Source organism: Equus quagga, chromosome 13, assembly GCF_021613505.1.
Source record: "Equus quagga isolate Etosha38 chromosome 13, UCLA_HA_Equagga_1.0, whole genome shotgun sequence".
Lineage (NCBI taxonomy): Eukaryota > Metazoa > Chordata > Mammalia > Perissodactyla > Equidae > Equus > Equus quagga.
The window spans coordinates 84,232,791-84,254,546 of record NC_060279.1 but is presented as its reverse complement, the minus strand read 5'-3'; the positions used below and the strand labels follow the sequence as shown (position 1 = coordinate 84,254,546).

The window sequence follows — 21,756 nt, the reverse complement described above, 5'->3', positions numbered from 1 at the left end:
AGGCGGAGAGGAGGAGGAGGCGGAGGAGAGAGGGCGCGTGGGGGGGCGGGGGGGACCTCGGCCTGCAGCATCCGCCGGCCCGCACCTCAGACCCCCCCGGCGGGGGGAGGCGCAGGAAGGGGGGGGGCCGGCCAGAGACGGGCTGGGGAGGGGGGGCCGCGCAGCCCCCCCGGGCCATGCTGACTCCCGGGGCCTGACCCCCCCGGGCCAGCCCCCCCTCCCCCAGCTCCGCGGCCCGCCGACTGGGGGGGCCCAGCCCAGCCCCCTGGGGACCCCCGGAGAGGTGGGGGGCAGCCGGGGGGGCCGGGACGGAGCGGTCGCCGGCCCCCACCGGAGAAACGGGGCGACTGGCCGCAGGGGGGGCGGCCGGGGGGCCGGTCGGGCCGGGACCAAGGGCACCATGTCGTCCGGGGCCAAGGAGGGGGGCGGGGGCTCCCCCGCCTACCACCTCCCGCACCCACACCCACACCCACCCCAGCACGCCCAATATGTGGGCCCCTATCGGCTGGAAAAGACGCTGGGCAAAGGACAGACAGGTGAGCCAGGAGAGGGGACACCTGGGGCGGGGGCAGGGGAGCTGGGGGGTGGAGGGTGGGACTCATGGGTATTCAAAGGCAGGGGCTGGCTGCCCAGACCCCAGGGTCCCTCACAGAGAAGGCACTTGGGGTCCAGACTGCTGAATCCCCAGGATGGGGGGTTGAGGACTCAGACTCTGGGGTCCTGGGGAGGAAGGGGCTGGGGGCCTGGACTCCTGGGGGGAGGTCTGGGGCCAGAAGGCTCCCACCCCATTGGGGCAGAGGTTGGAGGGGCTCCCTGGCCATGGTGGGGAAGGGAGGCCAGCCTGCAGCGGGATGGCCAGTACTGGGAGCAGAGTTCCTTGCTGCAGTACAGCCGCAGGCTGGGGTGAGGTGGCGGGATGGGGGTGCACCCCAAGGAGCCGCTTCCCTCTGCACTGTCCTCTGGCCAAAGAGGGCCTCAGGCTCTCCTGGCAGGCCGCAGGGGTGACAGGGGGAATGAGGCCGGGACAATGGGGTCTACAGCATTCTCCCCCTTCTCCAGCATGCTGCCTCAGTGTGGGGACCAGGAATGGAGAGGTGGAAAGGTGGATGCAAGAGGCAGATCCTTCAGGAGTGGCTGTGGAATGGGGGGTCATCTTTTGCTGTTGCTAAGCACTGGCCACCAGTGTAGCCTCTTTCCTGCCAGGTGGGGGGTGGGTAGGTGTGAGGCAGGAGCTACACACCTGTGTCCTAGGCAGGGGGTTCGGTAGTGGGCCCAGGGTCTCTCTGAAGCTGAGGGCCAGGGTGTGAGGTAGGAAGGGGAGAGGGTCAGACTCCCAGATCCTAGTGGTAAGAGTGTGAAGGTGTTGCTGACCTGAATTCCTGAGTTATGGGTGAGGAAGAGGCCATGGGCCTGGACTCCTGGGTCTGAGGGAGGAGGGGCTGGGGGCCTGGACTCCCAGGTCTGAGGGAGGAGGGGCTGGGGGCCTGGACTCCTGGGTCTGAGGGAGGAGGGGCTGGGGGCCTGGACTCCCAGGTCTGAGGGAGGAGGGGCTGGGGCCTGGATCCTGGGTCTGAGGGAGGAGGCGTTTGTGGCCTGGACTCCTGGGTCTGGGGGAGGAGGCGCTGGGCACCCAGAATCCTGGGTCTGTGGCTTTGGGGCTTACCCTTGAGGTGTGCATGCTCCCAGCTACAGCTGCTATTAAAAGCAGATCTAAGAAGGGGATTGAGAGGTCAGGGTTTGGGAGAAGGTGGAGGAGGATGGTCTGGGAAGGGGGCAAAGGTGAGATTATGTTCCTTGGGAGACATGAAGTCTCTAGATTAAAGGGCAGAGAATTCAAAGAAGTGATGGGTTGCGAGAGAGAGGGGTTTGAAGGAGGCAGACCGGGGGAGACAAAACTATGGAGACACAGTGAGGAAAGAACATGTGGAGAGAGGAGCTGAAAGGGCCACACCGGAAGGACAGAGAATTGGGGTGAGAATCAAGGGGCGGCGGTGGAGGGGAAGACCGGTGGGTGATGGGCAATCAGAAGGAACAGAATTGGGCAACAGGGAGTGGGAAGAGAATTGTATTTTGTGGGAATGGCAGCTGTCGGCCCCCAGGAGTTCAGGTCAGGGTGATTTGGGCCACTGTTAAACAGCCAGCAAGGGAAGGAGGAGGAATTGAGGTGGCAAGGGGGCCTTAGGAGCCACGGGGGGGAGCATGCTCTGGGAGCACACCCCACATCTTCAATCCTGCTCCCCCAGGGCTAGTTAAACTCGGGGTCCACTGCATCACGGGCCAGAAGGTCGCCATCAAGATCGTGAACCGGGAGAAGCTGTCCGAGTCGGTGCTGATGAAGGTGTGTGTGTTGGGGTGGAGGGTACCCTTTGGGGCTAGGGGGAAGGGAGGGAGACCATGCTGACCTCCGTTCCTGTGTCCCACCCCCCGATCCCCCAGGTGGAGCGGGAGATCGCCATCCTGAAGCTCATTGAACACCCACACGTCCTCAAGCTCCACGACGTCTACGAGAACAAGAAATATTTGTAGGTATTTATAGACACCCAGCCCCCCATGCGCCCTCCCCAAGTTCCTAGGGTGGGACCTTTCCGGAAGCAAGGCCTGGAGGCCCACTCCCAGCTGGGCCACTGAAGGCCCACTCGCTTCCCAACTCCCTTCCCCCACAGCGACACCCCCGCACACACACATAATCCTCCTTGTTTCCACACTGACCTGGCCTCACGCTAAGGGTCGAATGTGCCCCAGCAACAGGACAGCTAAGCCGTCCTGACTTGGGGACAGAGGCTGATCCTCCCCCGTCCTCCCCAGCCCCAGTGTGCTGCCCCACTGCACTGCAGGGAGCACTTCATACTGGATACTCCGGGTGCCCTCAGCCAGACCCAACTTGCTAAGGACAGATGCCCCCTGTTTACTAAGGGCAATGGGCCCAGCAAAGCCTGAGGCCCGGTGAATCCTGCCTCTTCCCAAACTCCCACTCTGGAGCACCCCCTACCTCCCCCAACACAACTCTGGATGCTATGACTGGACACCCCAACGATGGGCCTCCTTAGAAGTTCTGAGTCCTATCTCAAAGTCAATTACCCCCCAGGAAGGATGGGGGTGGGGTCCAGCTGTCCGGGCTCCACACAATAGGACTTTGTCTGGACTCTGGTGACCCAAGAGACAGCTGGGCTGGGCAGTGGGAGAGGGGACAGCCCCCTGCCCCCACCACGGTCCCCAGGGTGAACTGACTCCAACACCCATCAGATGTTAGGGCGGGTTTCCCCAGACAGGAAGCGGCCCCAGCCCCAGGTGCTTATGGGAATTGTAGTCCTCAGGCTTCCCCAGGTGTGGTGGCAGGGCAGGGCCATTGTCACCCACTGGTGGAACTATCATTTCCACTCCACCATCTGTGTAGGGAGCGGGGTGCCCTTGGGAGTTGGTGCTTCACAGTGGAATCTCCGCCTTCCAAGAGCTCCTAGAAATTGAGGGTTTTTTTTTCCCAGGGGCTGATGGGAATTAGAGTTTTAACCTCCCGGAGCCTGATGGGATTTGGAGTCTTTAGAATCCAGGTGGCTGATGGGTATTAGGAGTCTCTATGTCCCAGAGACTTGTGGGAGTTGGGAGTTTTTTACCTCTCAGGAGCTGATGGGAGTTGTAGTCTTTTACCTCAGAAGTTAACTTAGATTGGTGCACACTGCAATCCATTATTGCCAAGAATTAACAAGAATTCAAGTTTCTTCATGCCAAAGGCTTATGGGAATAAGAAGCTTGGCTTTCAAGGGGCTAATGGGAGTAGAGGGGGGGTCTTTATTTCCCAGGGTCCTATGAGAATTGGGGGTCTCTGTCCTCCAGGTGCTAATGGAGTTGACTTACCTCCTGAAACAACTAGAACTCAAAGTATTAATATTCCTGAAGTTGACATGGGAGTCTCACTGTCCAGGGCTGATGGGAATTGAATTTTGGCTTCCCAGAGGCTGATGGGAATTAGGATCTCTTCCCCTCAAGAACTGATGGGAATTGGAGTACCTTCCTCCCAGGGACTGATGGGAGTTGTAGTTTTTCCCTCACAGAAGCTGACAGTTGAATTCGTGCACACCGCAAAGGTCATTACCTAAGAACAGATGAGAATTCCATCATCTGCATCCCAGAAACTAATGAGATTGACAACGTTGGCTTCCCAGAGGCTAATGGGAATAGGGGGCTTTATTTCCTAGGGGCCTATGTGAATTGAGATCTTTGACCCCCAGGTGCTAATAGAATTGCCTGATCTCCTGAGGATAACTATAAGTCAAAGTGTTGACCCCTGAAGTTGACATGGGAGTCTCTACTGCCCAGGGCTGATGGGAATTGAGTTTCAGCTTCCCAGAGGCTAATGGGAATTGGAGTCTCCTCCTCCCAGGGACTCATGGGCATTGTGCTTCTCTGCCTCCAGGGGCCAAAGGGATTGAGGTCTTGTGCTGGGGCTGAGGGACTGATGCAAGAGGGAGACCAGGCTCTTTGGTCCTCCACATGCCCCTTCCAGCCCTCTGCCCCCTCCATGTCCCCCAGGTACCTGGTTCTGGAGCACGTCTCTGGAGGTGAGCTGTTCGACTACCTGGTAAAGAAGGGGAGACTGACCCCCAAGGAGGCCCGGAAGTTCTTCCGCCAGATCGTGTCGGCGCTGGACTTCTGCCATAGCTACTCCATCTGGTGAGGGGGCAGCTTGAGGGGAGGCCCTTGGGAACACATGGCAGGCTGACCAGAAGCCAGGGTGATGCAGCCCCAAACAAATCTTTTATCCCTTTTTTAAAATGGATATAACTCAAATATCATAAAATTCACCCTTTTAAAGTGTACAATTCAGTAGTTCTTAGTATATTCACATGTTGTGCATCACTACTATGTATTTTTGGAACATTTTCATCACCCCAAAAATGAACACCCTGTATCTCCTAAGCAGTCACCTCTCTGTCACCCTCTGCCTCAGCCCCTGACAGCCACTAATCTGCTTTTTGTTTCTATGGATTTACCTATTCTGCGCATTTCATATAAATGGAATCATACACTATGTGGTCTTTCATGACTGGCTTCTTTCACTTAGCAAAATATTTTCAAGCTTCATCCATGTTCTGGCATGTATCAGGGCTTCATTTGTTTTCATGGCTGAATAATATTCCATTGTATGGATATGCCATATTTTGCTTATCCACTCACCAGTTGATGGACATTTTGGTTGTTTCTCCTTTTTGGCTAATATGAATAACGAGGACATGTGAACATTCGTGTACGAGTTTTGGTGTGTACCTATATTTTCAGTTCTCTTGGGTACTTACCTAGGAGTAGAATTGTTGGGTCATATGGCAACTCTCTGTTTAGCCTTTGGAGGAAGTGACAGACCATTTTCCCAAAGCAACTGCACCATTCAACATCCCCACCAGCAGTCTGAGGGTTCCAGTCTCTGTACATCCTTGCCAACACTTGTTATTATCTTTGATGCTACCCATCTGGGTAGTGTGAAGTGGGATCTCATTGTGGTTTGATTGGCATTTCCCTTTTGGCTAATGATGTAGGACTCTTCAGGTGCCATTCGTATATCTTCCTTGAAGAAATGTCTATTCAGATCCTTTGCCCATTTTTAATTAAATTGTCTTTTACTCTTGAGTTTGAGTTCTTTCTTCTAGCATAACTCTAGGAAGAATTCCTAAGAGTTATTTATTCTAAGAACAAATCTTTTACCAAATGTATATTTTCAATTCTTTTCTCCTAGTCTGTGACATGCTTTCGCCTTTTTGTAACAATGTCTTGTGAAAATCAAATTTTAAATTTTGATCAACTCAAGTTTGTTGATTTTTGTTTCTTTTGCAGCTCATGCTTTTTCTGTTCTATTTAAGAAATCTTTGCCCAGCTCAAGGTCACTAAGGCTTCCTCCTATGTTTTCTTCTAGAAGTTGTATAGTTTTAGCTCTTGCATTTAGGCCTGGGATCCATTTCCAATTAATTTTTGTATATGGTGTGAGGTAAGGGTTGAAGTTCATTCTTTTGCATGTGAATGTCCATCCATATAAGGAAAGATCATCCTTTCCTCATTGAATTGCCTTCACTCTCAAAATAAGATATTAAGTATGCAGCATTTTTGTGGTTAATTAGGGGCAAATTGGATGTCTTCAGCTCATCTTTCAGCCTCATCTGTTTGCACACCTCCTTCTCTGGGGTGGAGACTGGAGATGGGGTGGGGATCAGGGTGGAGGGGCTCAGACCGGGCAGTAAAGCTTGGCGATGAAAAGGCAGCCTATTTAAATTGTCAACACCTCCCTGTTGACTAGATGGTGTCAAAACACTGAGGTTAAAAACACTGACCTCCAGGGGGCGATAGTCAACATATTTAACCACAAGTATGACCCAGTTACCACTTCCACCAGATACCTAGACTGCTCAGGCCCCACCTTCCCCAGACTGTAACCCTTAAATCTTGAGAAGTTTGGCCTGCTGGGGAGAGGGGAGGTGCTGAGGGAGAGCCGAGTAATAGGCTTGGGATGGCAGTATTTTTTGATTATTCAGTATGGAAATATTTCAAAATTTTAAGAGCCAGCTCAATATCAGCCCTGCTTACCTCAAAATATGTCACTTCAGGGGCCAGCCCGGTGGTGTAGTGGTTAAGTTCCTGTGCTCTGCTTCGGCGGCCCGGGGTTCGCAGGTTCGGATCCCTAGCAGGGACCTAGCACCACTCGTGGCGGCATCCCACATAAAAGAGAGGAAGATGGGCACAGATGTTAGCTCAGGGCCAATCATCTTCCTCAAGCAAAAAGAGGAAGATTGGCAATGGATGTTAGCTCAGGGCAAATCTTCCTCTCACACACACACACACACACACACACACACACACAAATCTCACTTCATACATGTTCAGACATTTGTGGATAAAATGACATGACGTCTGGGGTCGCCTACAGAATAACCCAGTGGAGGAAGGTGAGAGTATGGAGAGGTGTAGCTGAGGAAGATTTGCCCTGAGCTGATAATGGGCGAAGCTGGGGGACGGGTGCATGCAGCTTCCTTGGAGTCGTCTCTCTACTTTGGGGCACATTTGAAGTTGTCCATAACAAACAGTTTCCAGACCTGCCCCCTCTGAGAGATAGTGAGTGGGGCCTAGGCCTCCGGGAGGAGGGCAGAGGCCTGACCCCCCCCCTCCCCCCGCCTGTCTCAGCCACAGAGACCTGAAGCCCGAGAACCTGCTTTTGGATGAGAAAAACAACATCCGGATCGCAGACTTCGGGATGGCGTCCCTGCAGGTGGGGGACAGCCTCCTGGAGACCAGCTGTGGGTGAGTAGGGGGCCCGGGTTCCTGAGTCTAGGGAGGGGTCAGAAGCTGGCCAGAGGCTCAAGCCACCTCTCTCCCTCAGGTCCCCCCACTATGCGTGTCCAGAGGTGATTAAGGTGAGTGAGGAGCAGGTGGGGGGGAAAGGGAGGTGGAGGGAGCATGGCAGAGGGATGGATGTCATGGCTGGCCCCTCTCCTTTCCAGGGGGAAAAGTATGACGGCCGCCGGGCAGACATGTGGAGCTGCGGAGTCATCCTCTTCGCCTTGCTTGTGGTAAGGCGCCCCTCACCTCTCCTGCCCCATTTCTAGAACAACCCTGCCTGGTAGAAGCACAGAACGTTAAGTTCCATCCTCACCTCAGGGGTTGTCTCCCAAATATTTAACTGGTCTCAGGAAGGTGGAGGGTATTAACCAACAAAACAAGATCCTGGAGCACTTCCTCTGTGCCCAGAGGTACCCATTCAGTCACAGAACTGTGAGATCATCCAGGGGCTCCCTGGAAAGGGATGGGGCAGCCAGGAGCCCTTAGAGGGCTTGAGACAGTGGCTGTTTACCAACTGATTCTAGGGTGTTGCAACATTGTAATAACTAATGTAACCAGGCTAGGGAAGTCAGGCTAGCTCCTGCCACAGGGCCTTTGCACCTGCTCCTCACTCTGCCTAGAATACTCTTCCATCCCTCTAAGCCCTGTTGCTTATCTAGTTAATATCCAGATTTCGTTTAGCTCTCAGCTCAATTGTCACTGCTCCAGAAAGCCTCCCCCAGCCCCCTCCTTCCTCCTCCCGAGAGGTCAGATCCCCTGTAGTAGCTCTTTCCTTCCTGGCAATCATCAGCGTTATCATTGTCCATTTAGTTGTGTAAGTCCTTGAGTGGCATCTCCCTTCCCTTCTCTTTCATCAGCTCCCTGAGGTCAGGGCCTATGTCTAGGGCTTCCATCTTTGTGTGTTTTGTTCTGTTGGCTCACCATCTCGACCCAGAGTGGCCACATCATGAGCCCTCCAAGAACTCGTGCAGCATGAATAAATAAGTGGTTTGTTCTATGCTGGGCACTGCTCCAAGCACGTTACCTCGTGTAATTCTCTCAACAACCCCAGAGAGGGCAAGCGACTGGCCCACAGGCACACAGCTGGTAAGTGGCAGACCTGGGGTCCATCTTTGGCCTCTTCACCACGAGGCTGTGTGACCAGGTGGGCTAAGTGACGCCAAAGGGAACAAGGCCAACCAGGTGCTGCCTTCCTGGTGCTCACAGCTGCCCATGGGGAGAACATGTGCCTGAGAGGCCAGCTAAGAACGTTCCAGACTGTAGCCCTTCTGCAGTCAGTGATTCAGAGCGCAGTTATGGAGCCCATTCAGCTGAGTTCAAAACCCTGCTCCACCCCCTGGAGCGAGCAAGTCACTTTCTTGCTCCAAGCCTCAGTTTCCTGGTCTGCACAATGGGGGTAATTACAGTACCTGTAATTGCGAGGGTGTCGACAGAATGCGGCATGTTAGGCCGCCATAATTATTTTTAGTGGTGGTTTATCATCATTATTACAGTGAATTCTCATTATTTGCGGATTCACCTATTCGCTCAAGTTTATCTGTAACCTCAAAATCAAAACAGTCTCGCTGCGTTTGAGGTCCTTCTCGGCCGCGCAGGGTGGAGAAAAATTCGAGTCCCTGGCATGCGTGTTCCCAGCCGAGGTTTAACAACTCTGCTTTCTTTCCCTCATGTCAGCTCGCATCCTGTAAATAAGTGTCCTTCATGCGTGTTTTGCATTTTTATGCTTTTTGTCAGTGGCTTTGCTGTTTAAAATGGCCCCCAAGCGCAGCGCCAAAGTGCTGTCTTGTGTCCTCAGCGCAAGAGGCCTGTTTTGCACCACACGGAGGAAATACACATGTTAGATGAGCTCCGTTCAAGTGTGATACAGCACTGTTGGCCATGAGCCCCACATTAACGAGTCAACTATATATAAATCGGAGGGCTTCCTCAGGTCGGGCTGCTGTAACAAAAATACCACAGACCAGGGGCTTAAACAACAGGCCTTGATTTCTCACAGTTCTGGAGGCTGGAAGTCCAAGATCAAGGTGCCAGCAGGTCTGGTGTCTGTGGAGGGCCCGTGTCCTGGCTGGCAGGAATTTTGGGAGGACACACACATGCAGTCTGTAACAGGATCTTGAAACAGAAACCCACATAAAATAAGGTTATATATTGATCGGTTGACAACAGTGTTGTGACCAGAGGCTCACAGGAACCTAACCCTGTATTTCATCCAGGAGCAATTGTTCAGTATTCACTAATTCAGGGTTCAGGGCGACTTTATAGAACAGAACTCCGGTGAATAACAAGAATTAACCATCTTGTTTTTATGACCAATCTTCCTGAGCTAACATCTGTTGCCAGTCTTCCTCTGTTTTGTATGTGGGACACCACCACAGTGTAGCTTGATGAGCGGTGTGTAGGTCCACACCAGGGATCCAAACCCGCGAACCCCAGGCTGCCGAAGCAGAGCGCACAAACTTAACCACTATGCCACCAGGCCAGCCTCTATGACTGTAATTTTTAATCCATACCATAGCCCTGCCTGGCAGGACCATTATCTCCATTTGACAGAGGAGAGGAAATTGAGGCCAGTACTAGAGTGACAGGCAGCCAGAAGTCACACCCAGGCTTCCAGACCCCCAGACTGGCACTCAGGGGCGCCCTCTCCCTATCTCCCCACCCACATCCTGCACTCTCTGTCCACAGGCCTCTGATACCAGGGGTACCCAGCCACTTGCCACACTTGGAAAAGCCCTCAGAGACTCACACCGTCACCCCTGTGAGTCTTTGTCCAGGGTCACCTCCCCCAAGAGCCCCTCCCTGACTCCTTTGCTAGAATGGGGCTCCCATCTCACTCTGTCTCCCGATGTATCTATGTGTTTCTTGTGTGCCTTCCCCACTAGAGTGCAACTTCTACTCACTCAACAACCGTTGCTTATTAATTCGTGTGTGCCAGGCACTGTTCTAGGCGAAGCCCCATGGGGACAGGAATCTGGTTTGGTCCCCTGCTCTGTCCCTTGTGGCCAGACTGGAACCTGGGAGACAGCAGGGGCACAATCGGTTGTTGAATGAGTACCAACAGCTAACCCAACATGGATGGTCCTTACCGTGTGCCTGGCACCGGACTGTCATCTGATCCTGAGCGTCCTGAGAGGTGGGTGCTGTCTCTACCCATCGCCATTTTCAGAGAAGTGGTAGGATGTGCCCAAGGTCACGCAGCTCTAAGCAGCAGAGCAAGGATTCTAATCCAGGCAGCCAGCACCAGCACCCGTGCTCTTAGACACTGTGCTTCATGCCACTCCGCGAGGCCCCACATGACCTGCTTACCTCTCGGGCACTCCTTGGCTTGTTGATGCATTGCCTCTGTCTTCCCATGACTTTCCTCTCTGTGTCTCTCTGTGTCCTCCTCTCCTCTGCTGCTAAGGACACCAGACACTGATTTAGCGCCCACCCTATATCCAGGATGCTTTCATCTCCAGATCCTCAGTGAATTACACCTGCAGAGACCCTATTTACAACCAGGGTTGCATTCTGAGGTTCCAGGTGGACGCGAATTTTGGGGGGACACCATTCAACCCCCTACACTCCCAGATTTGCACCAGACTCACTCAGCCTCATGAGCTCTCTGCTCCAGTGTCACCTCAGTCACTCCATCATTATCTAGCTGTTCATGTTTGCTTGCTCACAAGTGTCTCCAGCCCTGGGGTGTGAGCTGTAGGAGGGCAAGGGCTTGTTCTGTTCACTACTGGATCCCTGACTCATGCGGATGCTCACCTTTTGTTGAATGAATGAATGAAGATGACCCCTCCCGAAACTGGTCTGGAGAGAAACCTGTTTAAAGGTACAGTCTCCAATCTGCAACCTCAGCTCCAATCTGCAGCCTCAGTGCTGGAGCCAGACTGACCATTGCCAAATCCCTGCTCTGCCACTTCGGAGCTCTGTGCCTCAGTTTCCCCATCTGTAAAGTGGAGATGATAATAGTTCCCTACCTCCCGTGCTTGCGTGAGGACCAAATGTGTCAAGGCGTGTGAGCCGCTTAGACTCCGGCCTGGTATATCGTAAGCTCTGTATAAGCAGTCGGGTTATTTCTCACCCAGGGGGCTCTGCCCTTTGATGATGACAACCTCCGCCAGCTGCTGGAGAAGGTGAAACGGGGCGTCTTCCACATGCCCCACTTCATTCCTCCAGACTGCCAGAGCCTCCTGAGGGGGATGATCGAAGTGGAGCCCGAGAAAAGACTCAGTGTGAGTAGGAGGGGCTGGGAAGGGGGAACAGTGGATGATGAGGACAGAATCCCTAGCGCAGTCATGAGGATGGATTCCCAGGACCTGTCCGTCGGTCCCTGGGGTGTCAGCTAGGAGGGGGGTCGCTGGTTGAGCCGCAGCCCGGGCTCCTGCAAACCTGTCCCTCCGAACTGGGGAGATGGACCCCCCACAGCGGGAGGGTGAGCGGAATGGGGCAGGATGCCACTGCGCATGCGGAAAACCTCGCGAGGCCGGTCCGGAGTAGTCCGACTGCGCGTGCGCAGGGCAATGCGCTCCGCCACCACTAGGGGGAGACATGAGCCGTCATCCCGCCCTTGGTGGGGGGGGGTTTGGGGGCACTGTTAGGGACCCCCAACGCCACTCCATCAACTTTCATTGCGTGCCTGCTGTGTTCAAACGACCTCACTTCTGCTTCTGTACCACCCACCGCCCTCACAGCTGGAGCAAATTCAGAAACATCCCTGGTACCTGTGAGTATGAGGAAACTGGACACCTGGGTCCCTGGGGGAGGAAGGGAGAGGAGCCCAAATATTGGGCCCCCAAAGCAGGAGAGCCGGCTAGCGGGTGGGATGCCGAGGTTCCTGAATGAGGAGGGGCCGCAGACTTGGACTTCTGGGTCCTAGGGGAAGAGGACACCGGTGGAGGAGGGGCTGGGGGCCTGGACTCCCGGGTCTGAGGCAGGAGGGGCTGGAGGCCTGGACTCCCGGGTCTAAGGGAGGAGGGGCTGGAGGCCTGGACTCCCGGGTCTGAGGGAGGAGGGGCTGGGGGCCTGGACTCCCGGGTCTGAGGGAGGAGGGGCTGGGGGCCTGGGACGCCTGAGTCTCGGATAAAGGAGAGGGTTCGAGTCCAGAAGCGCGGTTCCCTATGATGTTTCTCTCCTCGCCCCAGGGGCGGGAAACACGAGCCGGACCCCTGCCTGGAGCCAGCCCCAGGCCGCCGGGTGGCCATGCGGAGCCTGCCATCAAACGGAGAGCTGGACCCCGACGTCCTGGAGAGCATGGCTTCGCTGGGCTGCTTCAGGGACCGCGAGCGGCTGCACCGCGAGCTGCGCAGCGAGGAGTAAGACCCCCAGCCCCAACACACCCTGGCCACGTGGGGCGTGATGCCGCAGCTCCCGGGTCAGGTGGGGACGCGCTGGGCCCTCGCTCACGCGCAGACCCCCCCCCCCCCCCGGGGCGTGGCGCCTAGGCCGCTAGATGGGGCGTGGCTTAAAGCTCCCACGTGGAGCTGTTCCCGGAGGAACCAAGAGGGGGCGGTAGGACCAGCAGGAAAAGACAGAAACAATGTTGAAAAGTTTTCGTGGATGGTCAGACTTCGCACCTCAACATAGTACTTACATATAGTGAGTGCTCCGACCTTAGATATTATTATTACTGAATAAAGTGAGGCTGAGTTGGACACTGAAACGAAGGAACCAACCATATGGATACCTAGGGAAATGGAACCATAGAGACTCTGGGTGGACTGAGCCCCAGACAGCCAAAGGGAAGGGAAGCAACTACCTCTGGCACCTGACCTCTGACCCCAACCCTCTCCCACCTCCTGCTCACCCCCGCAATAGGGAGAACCAAGAAAAGATGATCTATTATCTGCTTTTGGATCGAAAGGAACGGTATCCCAGCTGTGAGGACCAGGACCTGCCTCCCCGGAACGATGTTGGTGAGAAGGCAGGGCTGGGACTCCAGACCCCGGATTCCAGAGGGAGGAATGTGCTGCAGGCCCTGAGCTTTTGTAATTACACTCCCTGACTTGCTCTGTGACCTTTGTCAAAACTCCTCTCCACTCTGGGCCTCAGTTTCCCCATCTGTATGAGTGCCATGTACAACTGGTTGAATCTGTCTTTTGATTGGGTTGAAACTCTCGGCCCTCAGACCCACCTCGGAAGCGTGTGGATTCCCCCATGCTGAGCCGTCATGGGAAGCGGCGGCCAGAGCGGAAGTCTATGGAAGTTCTAAGCATCACGGATGGTGGGGGTGGTGGCTCCCCGGTGCCCACCCGACGGGCCCTGGAGATGGCCCAGCACAGCCAGAGGTGGGAGCCCCTGCTCCTCCAGAGGGATCCACAGTCCTGGGTGGGGAGGGAGTTCAGAGCTCTAACTCCATCCCACCTCAAAGGTGCTGTGTGATTGGGACAAGTCACCGCCCCTCTCTGGGCCTCATTTCCTCATCTTGAAGGAGTATGGAAGAGAGAGGACATCTGAACCTTTCGAAACCCTTCCACCTGATTTTTTTTTTAATCTATCCCGGAAACAGATCCCGTAGTGTCAGTGGAGCCTCGACCGGTCTGTCCTCCAGCCCTCTGAGCAGCCCAAGGGTAAGGCCAGGGCCCCAGTGAACTGAGAAGGGGTAAGGGGGTGAAGACCCTGTGGAGCAAAGATGAGCAGCAGAAACTACAATTCCCATGAAGTCTTGAGACATTGCCTCCTCCTTGTCCCTAGAGGGCCAAAGACCCAAGGCCTCATTAGTAGCTTACGTCATTGGCCATTTCCATCTCCATAGGATTGGGTTTTCAGTGTGTCTGAAGGGTTCATTTATTCATTTAACAAAAGCTAATTGAGCGCTTACTGTGTCCCAGTCACTGCTGGGTTTACAGCGGTGACCATGATAGAAAAAGTCCCTGCCGTCCCAACAATGGGGGTTGGGAGGGGGAATAATTGGACTACAAATTCCAGCATGCATCGGGCCCGCCTTCGTGAGTAACTGCGAGTGGGGCTCCTAGAGCCTCCTGGGACATGTAGTCCGCCCTCTCATCTGTCTCCACTCGTCCGCAGAGTCCAGTCTTTTCCTTCTCACCGGAGCCCGGGGCTGGAGATGAGGCTCGGGGCGGGGGCTCCCCGACTTCCAAAACGCAGACGCTGCCTTCTCGGGGCCCCAGGGGTGGGGGCGCCGGGGAGCAGCCCCCGCCCCCCAGTGCCCGCTCCACACCCCTGCCTGGCCCCCCAGGCTCCCCGCGCTCCTCCGGGGGAACGCCCTTGCACTCGCCCCTGCACACGCCCCGGGCCAGCCCCACTGGGACCCCAGGGACAACGCCGCCCCCAAGTCCTGGCGGTGGCGTCGGGGGAGCCGCCTGGAGGAGTCGTCTCAACTCCATCCGCAACAGCTTCCTGGGCTCCCCTCGCTTTCACCGACGCAAGATGCAGGGTACGGGGTCCATGGGGGCGCAGGGGCTGGGAGACAGACTTCTGAGTCCTAATGTGGGGAGGGGGCAGGGAACTAACATAGGGTCCCAGGTAGGAAAGGGCTAGGGGGCCACGACTCCCATATCCTAGGAGAAGACGGGGTTGTGAGCAGAGATTCAGGCGTTGGCGAGAGACGAGGTGGGGCCTCCAGCTCTGGAGGAGGAGCCCCCTCTGAAGGATAAGCCCCTTCGGTGGTGTGGTTCATCTTCCCGGCTCACGGCTAACAAGCCCCACCCCCAAAGGGCGTGGCCTAACTGGGGCGGGCGTGGGAGTGGGGGACAGGATCCCTGGAAGGAACGTCCGGAAATTTGGGGTTTAGCTACCCCAAAAGAGAGGTAAATAGATGCTGGGGTCCAGACTCCCTGGTTGGAGTCGACTGCTGGCCTGTGTGATGGACACGGATGATAGACAAGTGTTAACCATGCTCTCCCCTCCCTAGTCCCCACCGCCGAGGAGATGTCCAGTTTGACGCCAGAGTCATCTCCAGAGTGAGTCTGACGGGGAAGGAAACAGAGGGGCTGGAGGAGGAGATTCGTTCCCTTAGCCCCCTCTTGACCCACCTCCAACCATCCCCTCCCACTCAGGCTGGCAAAACGCTCTTGGTTCGGGAACTTCATCTCCTTGGACAAAGAAGAACAAATATTCCTCGTGCTAAAGGACAAACCTCTCAGCAGCATCAAAGCGGACATCGTCCATGCCTTCCTGTCGGTGAGGGGTCTGGGTCCTCGTGTGTGCTGGCCATTATAGAACTACAAATCCCAGCAGCCCCTGGGGTTCACCACCTCAGCCCTGGCCTGGCTTCCTCCTGCACGTCATGGGATTTGTAGTTTTCCATTCAGAGTTGGTTTGGTCATTGTAGGGCGAGGGAAGCAGGAGAGGTTTACCTGGGACATGGAAGTGGTAAATGGGATCCCAAATTACAGTTCCTCACGTTATCAGTGTCCCATGAGGATTGGTGAGTTGCCTTTCCCTACCATCAGGTCTGATGAGATTGGCAGAAGGAACTTCTTTACCCAGCAGACTCTAGGGCTACCCACTGGGTCCTGTGGGCTGGGCCTGGCACCTAGATACAGAGTCCTGGTTACATTGGGATTCAGTTGCTCAACCATTCCTCTGCTACTGTTTATACTAGGACAGAGAAAACTACAAATCTCAGCGGGCAATGGGGCCTCCCAATGCCTTTTCTGTTATTCTTTCCCCTGGTGGCTGATGGGACTTGTAGTCCCTTGGGCAGAGCTGGTTATAGGGTTGCTTATCCATTCCCGGGAATCAGGAATCACCCCTGCCTTTTGTCCCCCACCTCTCTCAGATCCCCAGCCTGAGTCACAGTGTGCTGTCACAGACCAGCTTCAGGGCTGAGTACAAGGCCAGCGGTGGCCCCTCCGTCTTCCAGAAGCCTGTCCGCTTCCAGGTGGACATCAGCTCCTCTGAGGGTCCAGAGCCCTCCCCCCGACGGGACGGCAGCAGTGGTGGCGGCATCTACTCTGTCACCTTTACTCTCATCTCTGGTAAGTTTCCCTCGACTAGACTGCCCCCAGCCTAGTGTTTGGGATGCTCGAGACAGCTGAGATGGGAGAGCAGCCCAGCAGGGCAGCAAGAGGAGGAGGAGGTGGTACCCAGCTGGTGCTGATTGTATGAGCCCCCTCCTCTCAGACCCCCACATCCCTACCTTCCCTCTCCTCTCCTCAACACTTAACAGGTATTTATGACATGCCACATGCATTACATGCACAGTTTCCTAGAAGCTTCCCAACAGACTTTGAGGTGTTAGTGATCACCCATTTTACAGACAAGAAAACTGAGTCCTAAAGAAGTACATTGACTTGACCAGAGTCACACTGCAAACTGTGACAGGGCTGGGGCTCAACCTAGGCCTCCTGACCTCACAGCACAGAGCTCTTACTGCTACTTTAAGACTATAAGTCAGGGGCTGGGCCCGTGGCCAAGTGGTTAAGTTTGTGCGCTCCACTGCAGGCAGCCCAGTGTTTTGTTGGTTCGAATCCTGGGCGCGGACATGGCACTGCTCATCGAACCACGCTGAGGCAGCGTCCCACATGCCACAACTAGAAGGACCCACAATGAAGAATATACAACTATGTACCGGGGGGGCTTTGGGGAGAAAAAGGAAAAAATAAAATCTTTAAAAAAGAATTAAAAAAAAAAAAAGACTGTAAGTCAGATGGTGAGGTGCTGTTAAACCACATTGCTGCACCCAGAGCAGGCATCACAAATCAATCACAGCACTTCTTCCTGCTGAGCTCAGCTCCTGCCTCAGCAACTCCAAGCAGCCACAACCAATCAAGAGCTGGCACAAGAGATGAAAACCACAGAAATGCCTTGCTTCCAATTCTACTTGATTTCTGAGTCCTGATAACAAGAGTTTAGATAGCAAGGGATACCTCCGTTTGCTATCCTTGACACCAGTCTTAATATATCACAGCTGAGAGATGAGCTTGCTCCCAGGGTTTCTAAGCCAGGCAGCTGTGGAACACTGGGGTGTTCCATCACCAGAATAAATGATGCCACCTTTTTTTTTTTTTTCCTTTCCCCTTAAAGACTATGAAGAATTTTCTCAGTTTTAAGATTTTTTTCCTCCTATTTATTTTTCTTACATTTTATTTATTTATTTATTTATTTTTTGAGGAAGATTGGCCTTGAGCTAACGTCTGCTGCCAATCCTCCTCTTTTTGCTGAGGAAGACTGGCCCTGAGCTAACATCTGTGCCCATCTTCCTCTGCTTTATATGTGGGATGCCTACCACAGCATGGCATGCCAAGCGGTGCCATGTCCGCACCCAGGATCCAAACTGGTGAACCCCAGGCCACCGAAGTGGAATGTGCCGTGCGCACTTAACCGCTGCGCCACTGGGCCGGCCCCTATTTTTTTTACATTTTAAATACAAAACAACACCCATTGTTATTTTAAGTAAAACTTTTCTTAGCCTCATTTGCAAACTGTGGATTTATGCCTGTCCCCAAAAAAGGAGGGAAACTGAGAGCAAGAGACCAAGAGGAGGAGAGTCCCTTGCGGGGAGGAGAGTCCCTTGCGGAGTGGAGAGACCAGGATCCACAGGGCGGGAGGGCCTTCCCTGCCCCTGTCCCCACGTCAGTCTGTTCCTCTGCTCCTTCCAGGTCCCAGCCGTCGGTTCAAGCGAGTGGTGGAGACCATCCAGGCACAGCTGCTGAGCACTCATGACCAGCCCTCCGTGCAGGCCCTGGCAGGTGGGAGGCGGGGGCTGTGGGCAGAGGGGAGACTTCCTGGTGACCAAGCGCTACCGGGTTTGGTTTACGGGCGAGGCTGCAGCTGTTGTCACTGTTGTGTTGAGGCCTTACCTGCAGTGCTGTGCTCCGGTTCCTGGAGAGGCTGGGGCCTGAGCTCTGTGGGAACCAGGCCATCCTGAGCCCGAGAAGCCCACATTCCTAGGGAGGGGACCTCTAGGGGTCCCTAAGAGGATGACTGGGCTCTGTGTTCGGGATAGTGGAACTTGCTGCCCACAGAGGTTCCGGAACTGTGTTCTGAGGAGGGTGACCGACCTTCTGGTTTGCCCAGGAGTGAGAGGTTCCCAGGATGCAGGACTTTCAGTGCTAAAGCCGGGACAGGTTGGTCACCCTGTCGACGAAAATAATCCATAACCAATCTATAAAGGAAAATTTGGGTGAGTTTATTCTGAGCTGAAATCTGAGGACCATGGCCCGGGGCCTTTCTTCCCAAAGGAAGAAAGGGCACCAAAGAAGTGAGGTGTACAGAGTGGTTAATACCCCCAAACAGGACATTTCACATATGATTGAAATGTCCCTCCCACAATAGTCACAAGATTGCCCTGTCAGCACAGCGCTTGATGGACACAGCAGGTAGTGGGTCTGCTATCTTGGTGGGCGTAGCAGGAGGCAAGTCTATTGTCTCGAGCTGGGCGAGCTGGGCAGTCACAGGTGAGCGCAGCAATCAGTTTCTAGCCTAAGGAAAGACGCCTAATCCTTAAGGAGATGCCAACTTTGGGAGGGGGAGGGAAGTTGCACCTTTAGCTCAAGGGCCTTTGTTCTTGCCATAGGGAACATCTAAAGCAGATATACAATGCATGCTCAACAGCCATGGTCAGGCCCTTTTGGAAAGACAAGGTCAGGCCGAATTAGGTTTATACCAAATGGCTTCCTCATATTCTCCAATATATCCTATTGCTTGCCATTTTTATTTGTCAACCCTCTCTGCAGATGCTCAGCCTTTTCTGGCCTGGTTTTCAGGGACTCAGGCCTCCCTGACCACGGTCGTAAACCGAGTTCTCAGGGAGCGTGCATGGTCTGTGCTCAGGGAGACGGGGCTCCCCTGGGCCCACCAGCCCCACTTGTGATGGAGTGGAATCCCCCAGCACCCAGGGGACAGAGCCCCTTGGCAGGCTTTGTTTCTAAAGTGCACCTGCCCTAGCAACCAGGGGTCACCAGAATTCCTAAGTGAAGGAAGTTCCTGCTCGGCCCCATTCCTGAGACATGGTGCCACCTCCCCTCGGAATAGGGGTCCCATAGGCCCCACAGTGAAAGGGAGCAGGCCGCAGGCAAACGGGACCCCAGCGATGAGGGTAGGAGCCTGGGTGGCCTTGTCACCAGAGAACACTGAGTCCCAGGGTCAGGACCGCTTGGGAGCAGTGGTAGTCAGTGGGGGGCCCCTTTCACCCCTGGATTCATTTCCCAAGTCCACCATCGCAAATGATCACAGACTCAGTGGTTCAAACACCACCAGTTTATTTTTGTTCAGTCCTGGAGGTCAGAGGCCCCACAGCCCCACTGGGCTTACATCCAGGTGTCCAGAGGGCCACACTCCCTCCTGGAGGCTCCCGGGGAGAGTCTGGCCTTGCCTTTCCTGCTCCTGGAGGCCTCCGGCCTTCCTTTGCTTATGGTCCCGTCCCCCATCTTCAAGGCCAGTGATGTCATTCTGTGGCCGCATCCCCCCTCTGACCTGACCTTAGCCCGCGAAGGTTCTTTCAAGGACTGGGAGATAAAGATGGACCCACCCAGATAATCCAAGAAAGTCTCTTCACCTGGGGCGGGGGGTTGTTTTTGTTTCTTTCCTGGGAAAGATTGGCCCTGAGCTAACATCTGTTGCCAATCCTCCCCTTTTTGTTTTCCCCTCCCCAAGGCCCCAGTGCATGGTTGTATATTCGAGTTGTAACTCCTCTGGTTCTTCTGTGAGCCGCCACCCACAGCATGACCACTGACAGACGACAGGTGTGGTTCCGTGCCCAGGAACCAAACCCAAACCCGGGCCACTGAAGCGGAGGGCACCGAACTTTAACCACTCGGCCATCAGGGCTGGCTGTCAGGGTTATAACTGTAATCTCAACCGCAGGGTCCCTTTCACCTTATAAGGGAAAATATTCAAAGGATGTCAGCGTCAGGATGGGACATCTTGGCAGGAGCATTATTAGGCCCTTCAGCAGTTCCCCAGGGGGCATTTGGCGATGTCTGGAAAGGTCTGTCTCAACCTGGGGGAGAGGGGATGCTACTGGCATCTTGTGGGTTGGAAGCCAGGACGCTGAGAAACATCCTACAGTGCACAGGACGGCCCCCTCAGCGAGGGGTTACCCGGCCCCAAATGTCACTAGTGGGGAGCTAGAGAAACTCTGCTCTTGTTAGTCGCCACTGGCCTGAGCCAGAAGGTGGGTTAGACCCCCTGAACCCCTCCAGACCTGGCTGCCAAGGCAATCTGGCCTTCTCCAAAGAGCACACCCTCAAAGATGCAGGACCCACAGGCACCCCAGGGCCTTCGCCTCGTGTCTTATAATGGGGAATGGGGCAAGGGGCGACCTCCCACCCCCCACTGCCAGAAGGGAAAGAGCCTTATCGGTCGCTATGGCAACAAGGCCTTGCGCAGTCAGTGTCTCTTAAGGGGGACTGTCTCTGCTAGGGGGCCTCAGGTACTCTTTGAAATCCTATAGAAATTGCTAGATGACCAGTGGCAACCACTGGTTGCTACCATAGTCCCCTAATCTGGGAAGTCAGGCCCCACAAAAGGGTGACTGCAGTCAGGCAGGCCCAACTGGAAGGACCTGAGACGCCCCCCCCACACCAGACAACCCTCTGTAGGTTTCCTTGGGCCCCACTGCCCAGGAGCGACCCCCCTAACGAAGGTAGCGGAAGGGAAGGGGGGCCCTCTGCCTATGGTCTGGGGGACTGGCATCTTTGCTGCTGTGACAAGCCATCCCTTAGCAAACAGTGTCCTGAGCAGAGTCTGAGAATGTCTCCTGAAGTCAGGTCGGCTGTTCTCAAGGGCCTGACTTGGCCCAGTTTCCAAAGCCACAGGGCTGGAGGGCCGAGGACACCTGGCATCTTGTCCTAGGGTGGCCAGGTCCAGATGCTGGTGTGTCCTCCAGGCAACCCTCTCCCTTCTAGCTTCTAGAAGGGAGGGTTCTAGCTCTGGGATGGGGGCTCTGGCCACACCGCGATGTTGCTGGCACACGTTCCCCAGGGTTTGGTGGCCTTGGGGTTACTGAGGCCAAACCGCTTCCTCCCCACAGACGAGAAGAACGGGGCACAGACCCGGCCTGCCGGTACCCCACCCCGAAGCCTGCAGCCCCCGCCCGGCCGCCCAGACCCAGAGCTGACCAGTTCTCCCCGCCGAGTCCCCCCTAAGGACAAGAAGCTCCTGGCCACCAACGGGACCCCTCTGCCCTGACCCCAGGGGGCTGGGGAAGGAGGGGAGCCCCCTCCACCCCCCTTCCCTGCCCCCCAACTGTGAATCTGTAAATAGGGCCCAATGAGTATGTAGGGAGGGGGGAGACACAACAAACCCGGCCTTGCCCTGCAGGGATGGGGCTCAGGGGGCCGTGCCCAACGGGGGGTGGTTCTAGGGGGGCTAGGGGTGGGGGAGCTCTTTCTATTTTATTTATTGATTAATTTATTATTTTATTTATTGATCAATCTCTCTGCGGGGTGGGGTGGGGGAGGGACGGGGGCTGGTTGGGGTGGCTTAGCAGATCCGGACGGACAGGGCCATCTGTCCTTGTGTCCCCAACTCCCTCTTCCTGGG

At 55.2% G+C, this 21,756-nt stretch overlaps 1 protein-coding gene across 2 annotated transcripts; it reads left to right on the top strand.

Moving 5' to 3' along the window:
* The first annotated feature begins 193 nt into the window (after positions 1 to 193).
* BRSK1 (BR serine/threonine kinase 1) lies at positions 194 to 21,431 on the top strand. 2 transcript variants are annotated; one of them, XM_046680536.1, is made up of 19 exons: positions 194 to 536; positions 2,244 to 2,338; positions 2,437 to 2,522; positions 4,528 to 4,668; positions 7,162 to 7,278; positions 7,358 to 7,391; positions 7,479 to 7,547; positions 11,394 to 11,540; positions 12,000 to 12,031; positions 12,450 to 12,620; positions 13,123 to 13,220; positions 13,433 to 13,592; positions 13,814 to 13,874; positions 14,332 to 14,701; positions 15,179 to 15,227; positions 15,324 to 15,447; positions 16,049 to 16,247; positions 17,871 to 17,960; positions 21,245 to 21,431. In XM_046680536.1, the coding sequence occupies exons 1-19, from the start codon at positions 401 to 403 to the stop codon at positions 21,400 to 21,402; spliced, it is 2,337 nt and encodes a 778-aa protein (XP_046536492.1). In that variant the 5' UTR covers positions 194 to 400; the 3' UTR covers positions 21,403 to 21,431. The 2 variants fall into 2 exon arrangements, with proteins under 2 accessions (XP_046536492.1, XP_046536493.1); XM_046680537.1 differs by lacking the exons at positions 194 to 536; positions 2,244 to 2,338 and having other exon boundaries at positions 2,444 to 2,522; positions 4,502 to 4,668.
* Positions 21,432 to 21,756: the final 325 nt, after the last annotated feature.

Excerpts from the sequence above, each read along its gene's own strand:
- BRSK1 (XM_046680536.1), top strand. The coding sequence starts at position 401 with ATGTCGTCCGGGGCCAAGGAGGGGGGCGGGGGCTCCCCCGCCTACCAC. Across the intron at positions 2,339-2,436 it reads CCGAGTCGGTGCTGATGAAG|GTGGAGCGGGAGATCGCCAT; the intron begins GTGTGTGTGTTG and ends CCGATCCCCCAG. Across the intron at positions 17,961-21,244 it reads CTCCGTGCAGGCCCTGGCAG|ACGAGAAGAACGGGGCACAG; the intron begins GTGGGAGGCGGG and ends TCCTCCCCACAG.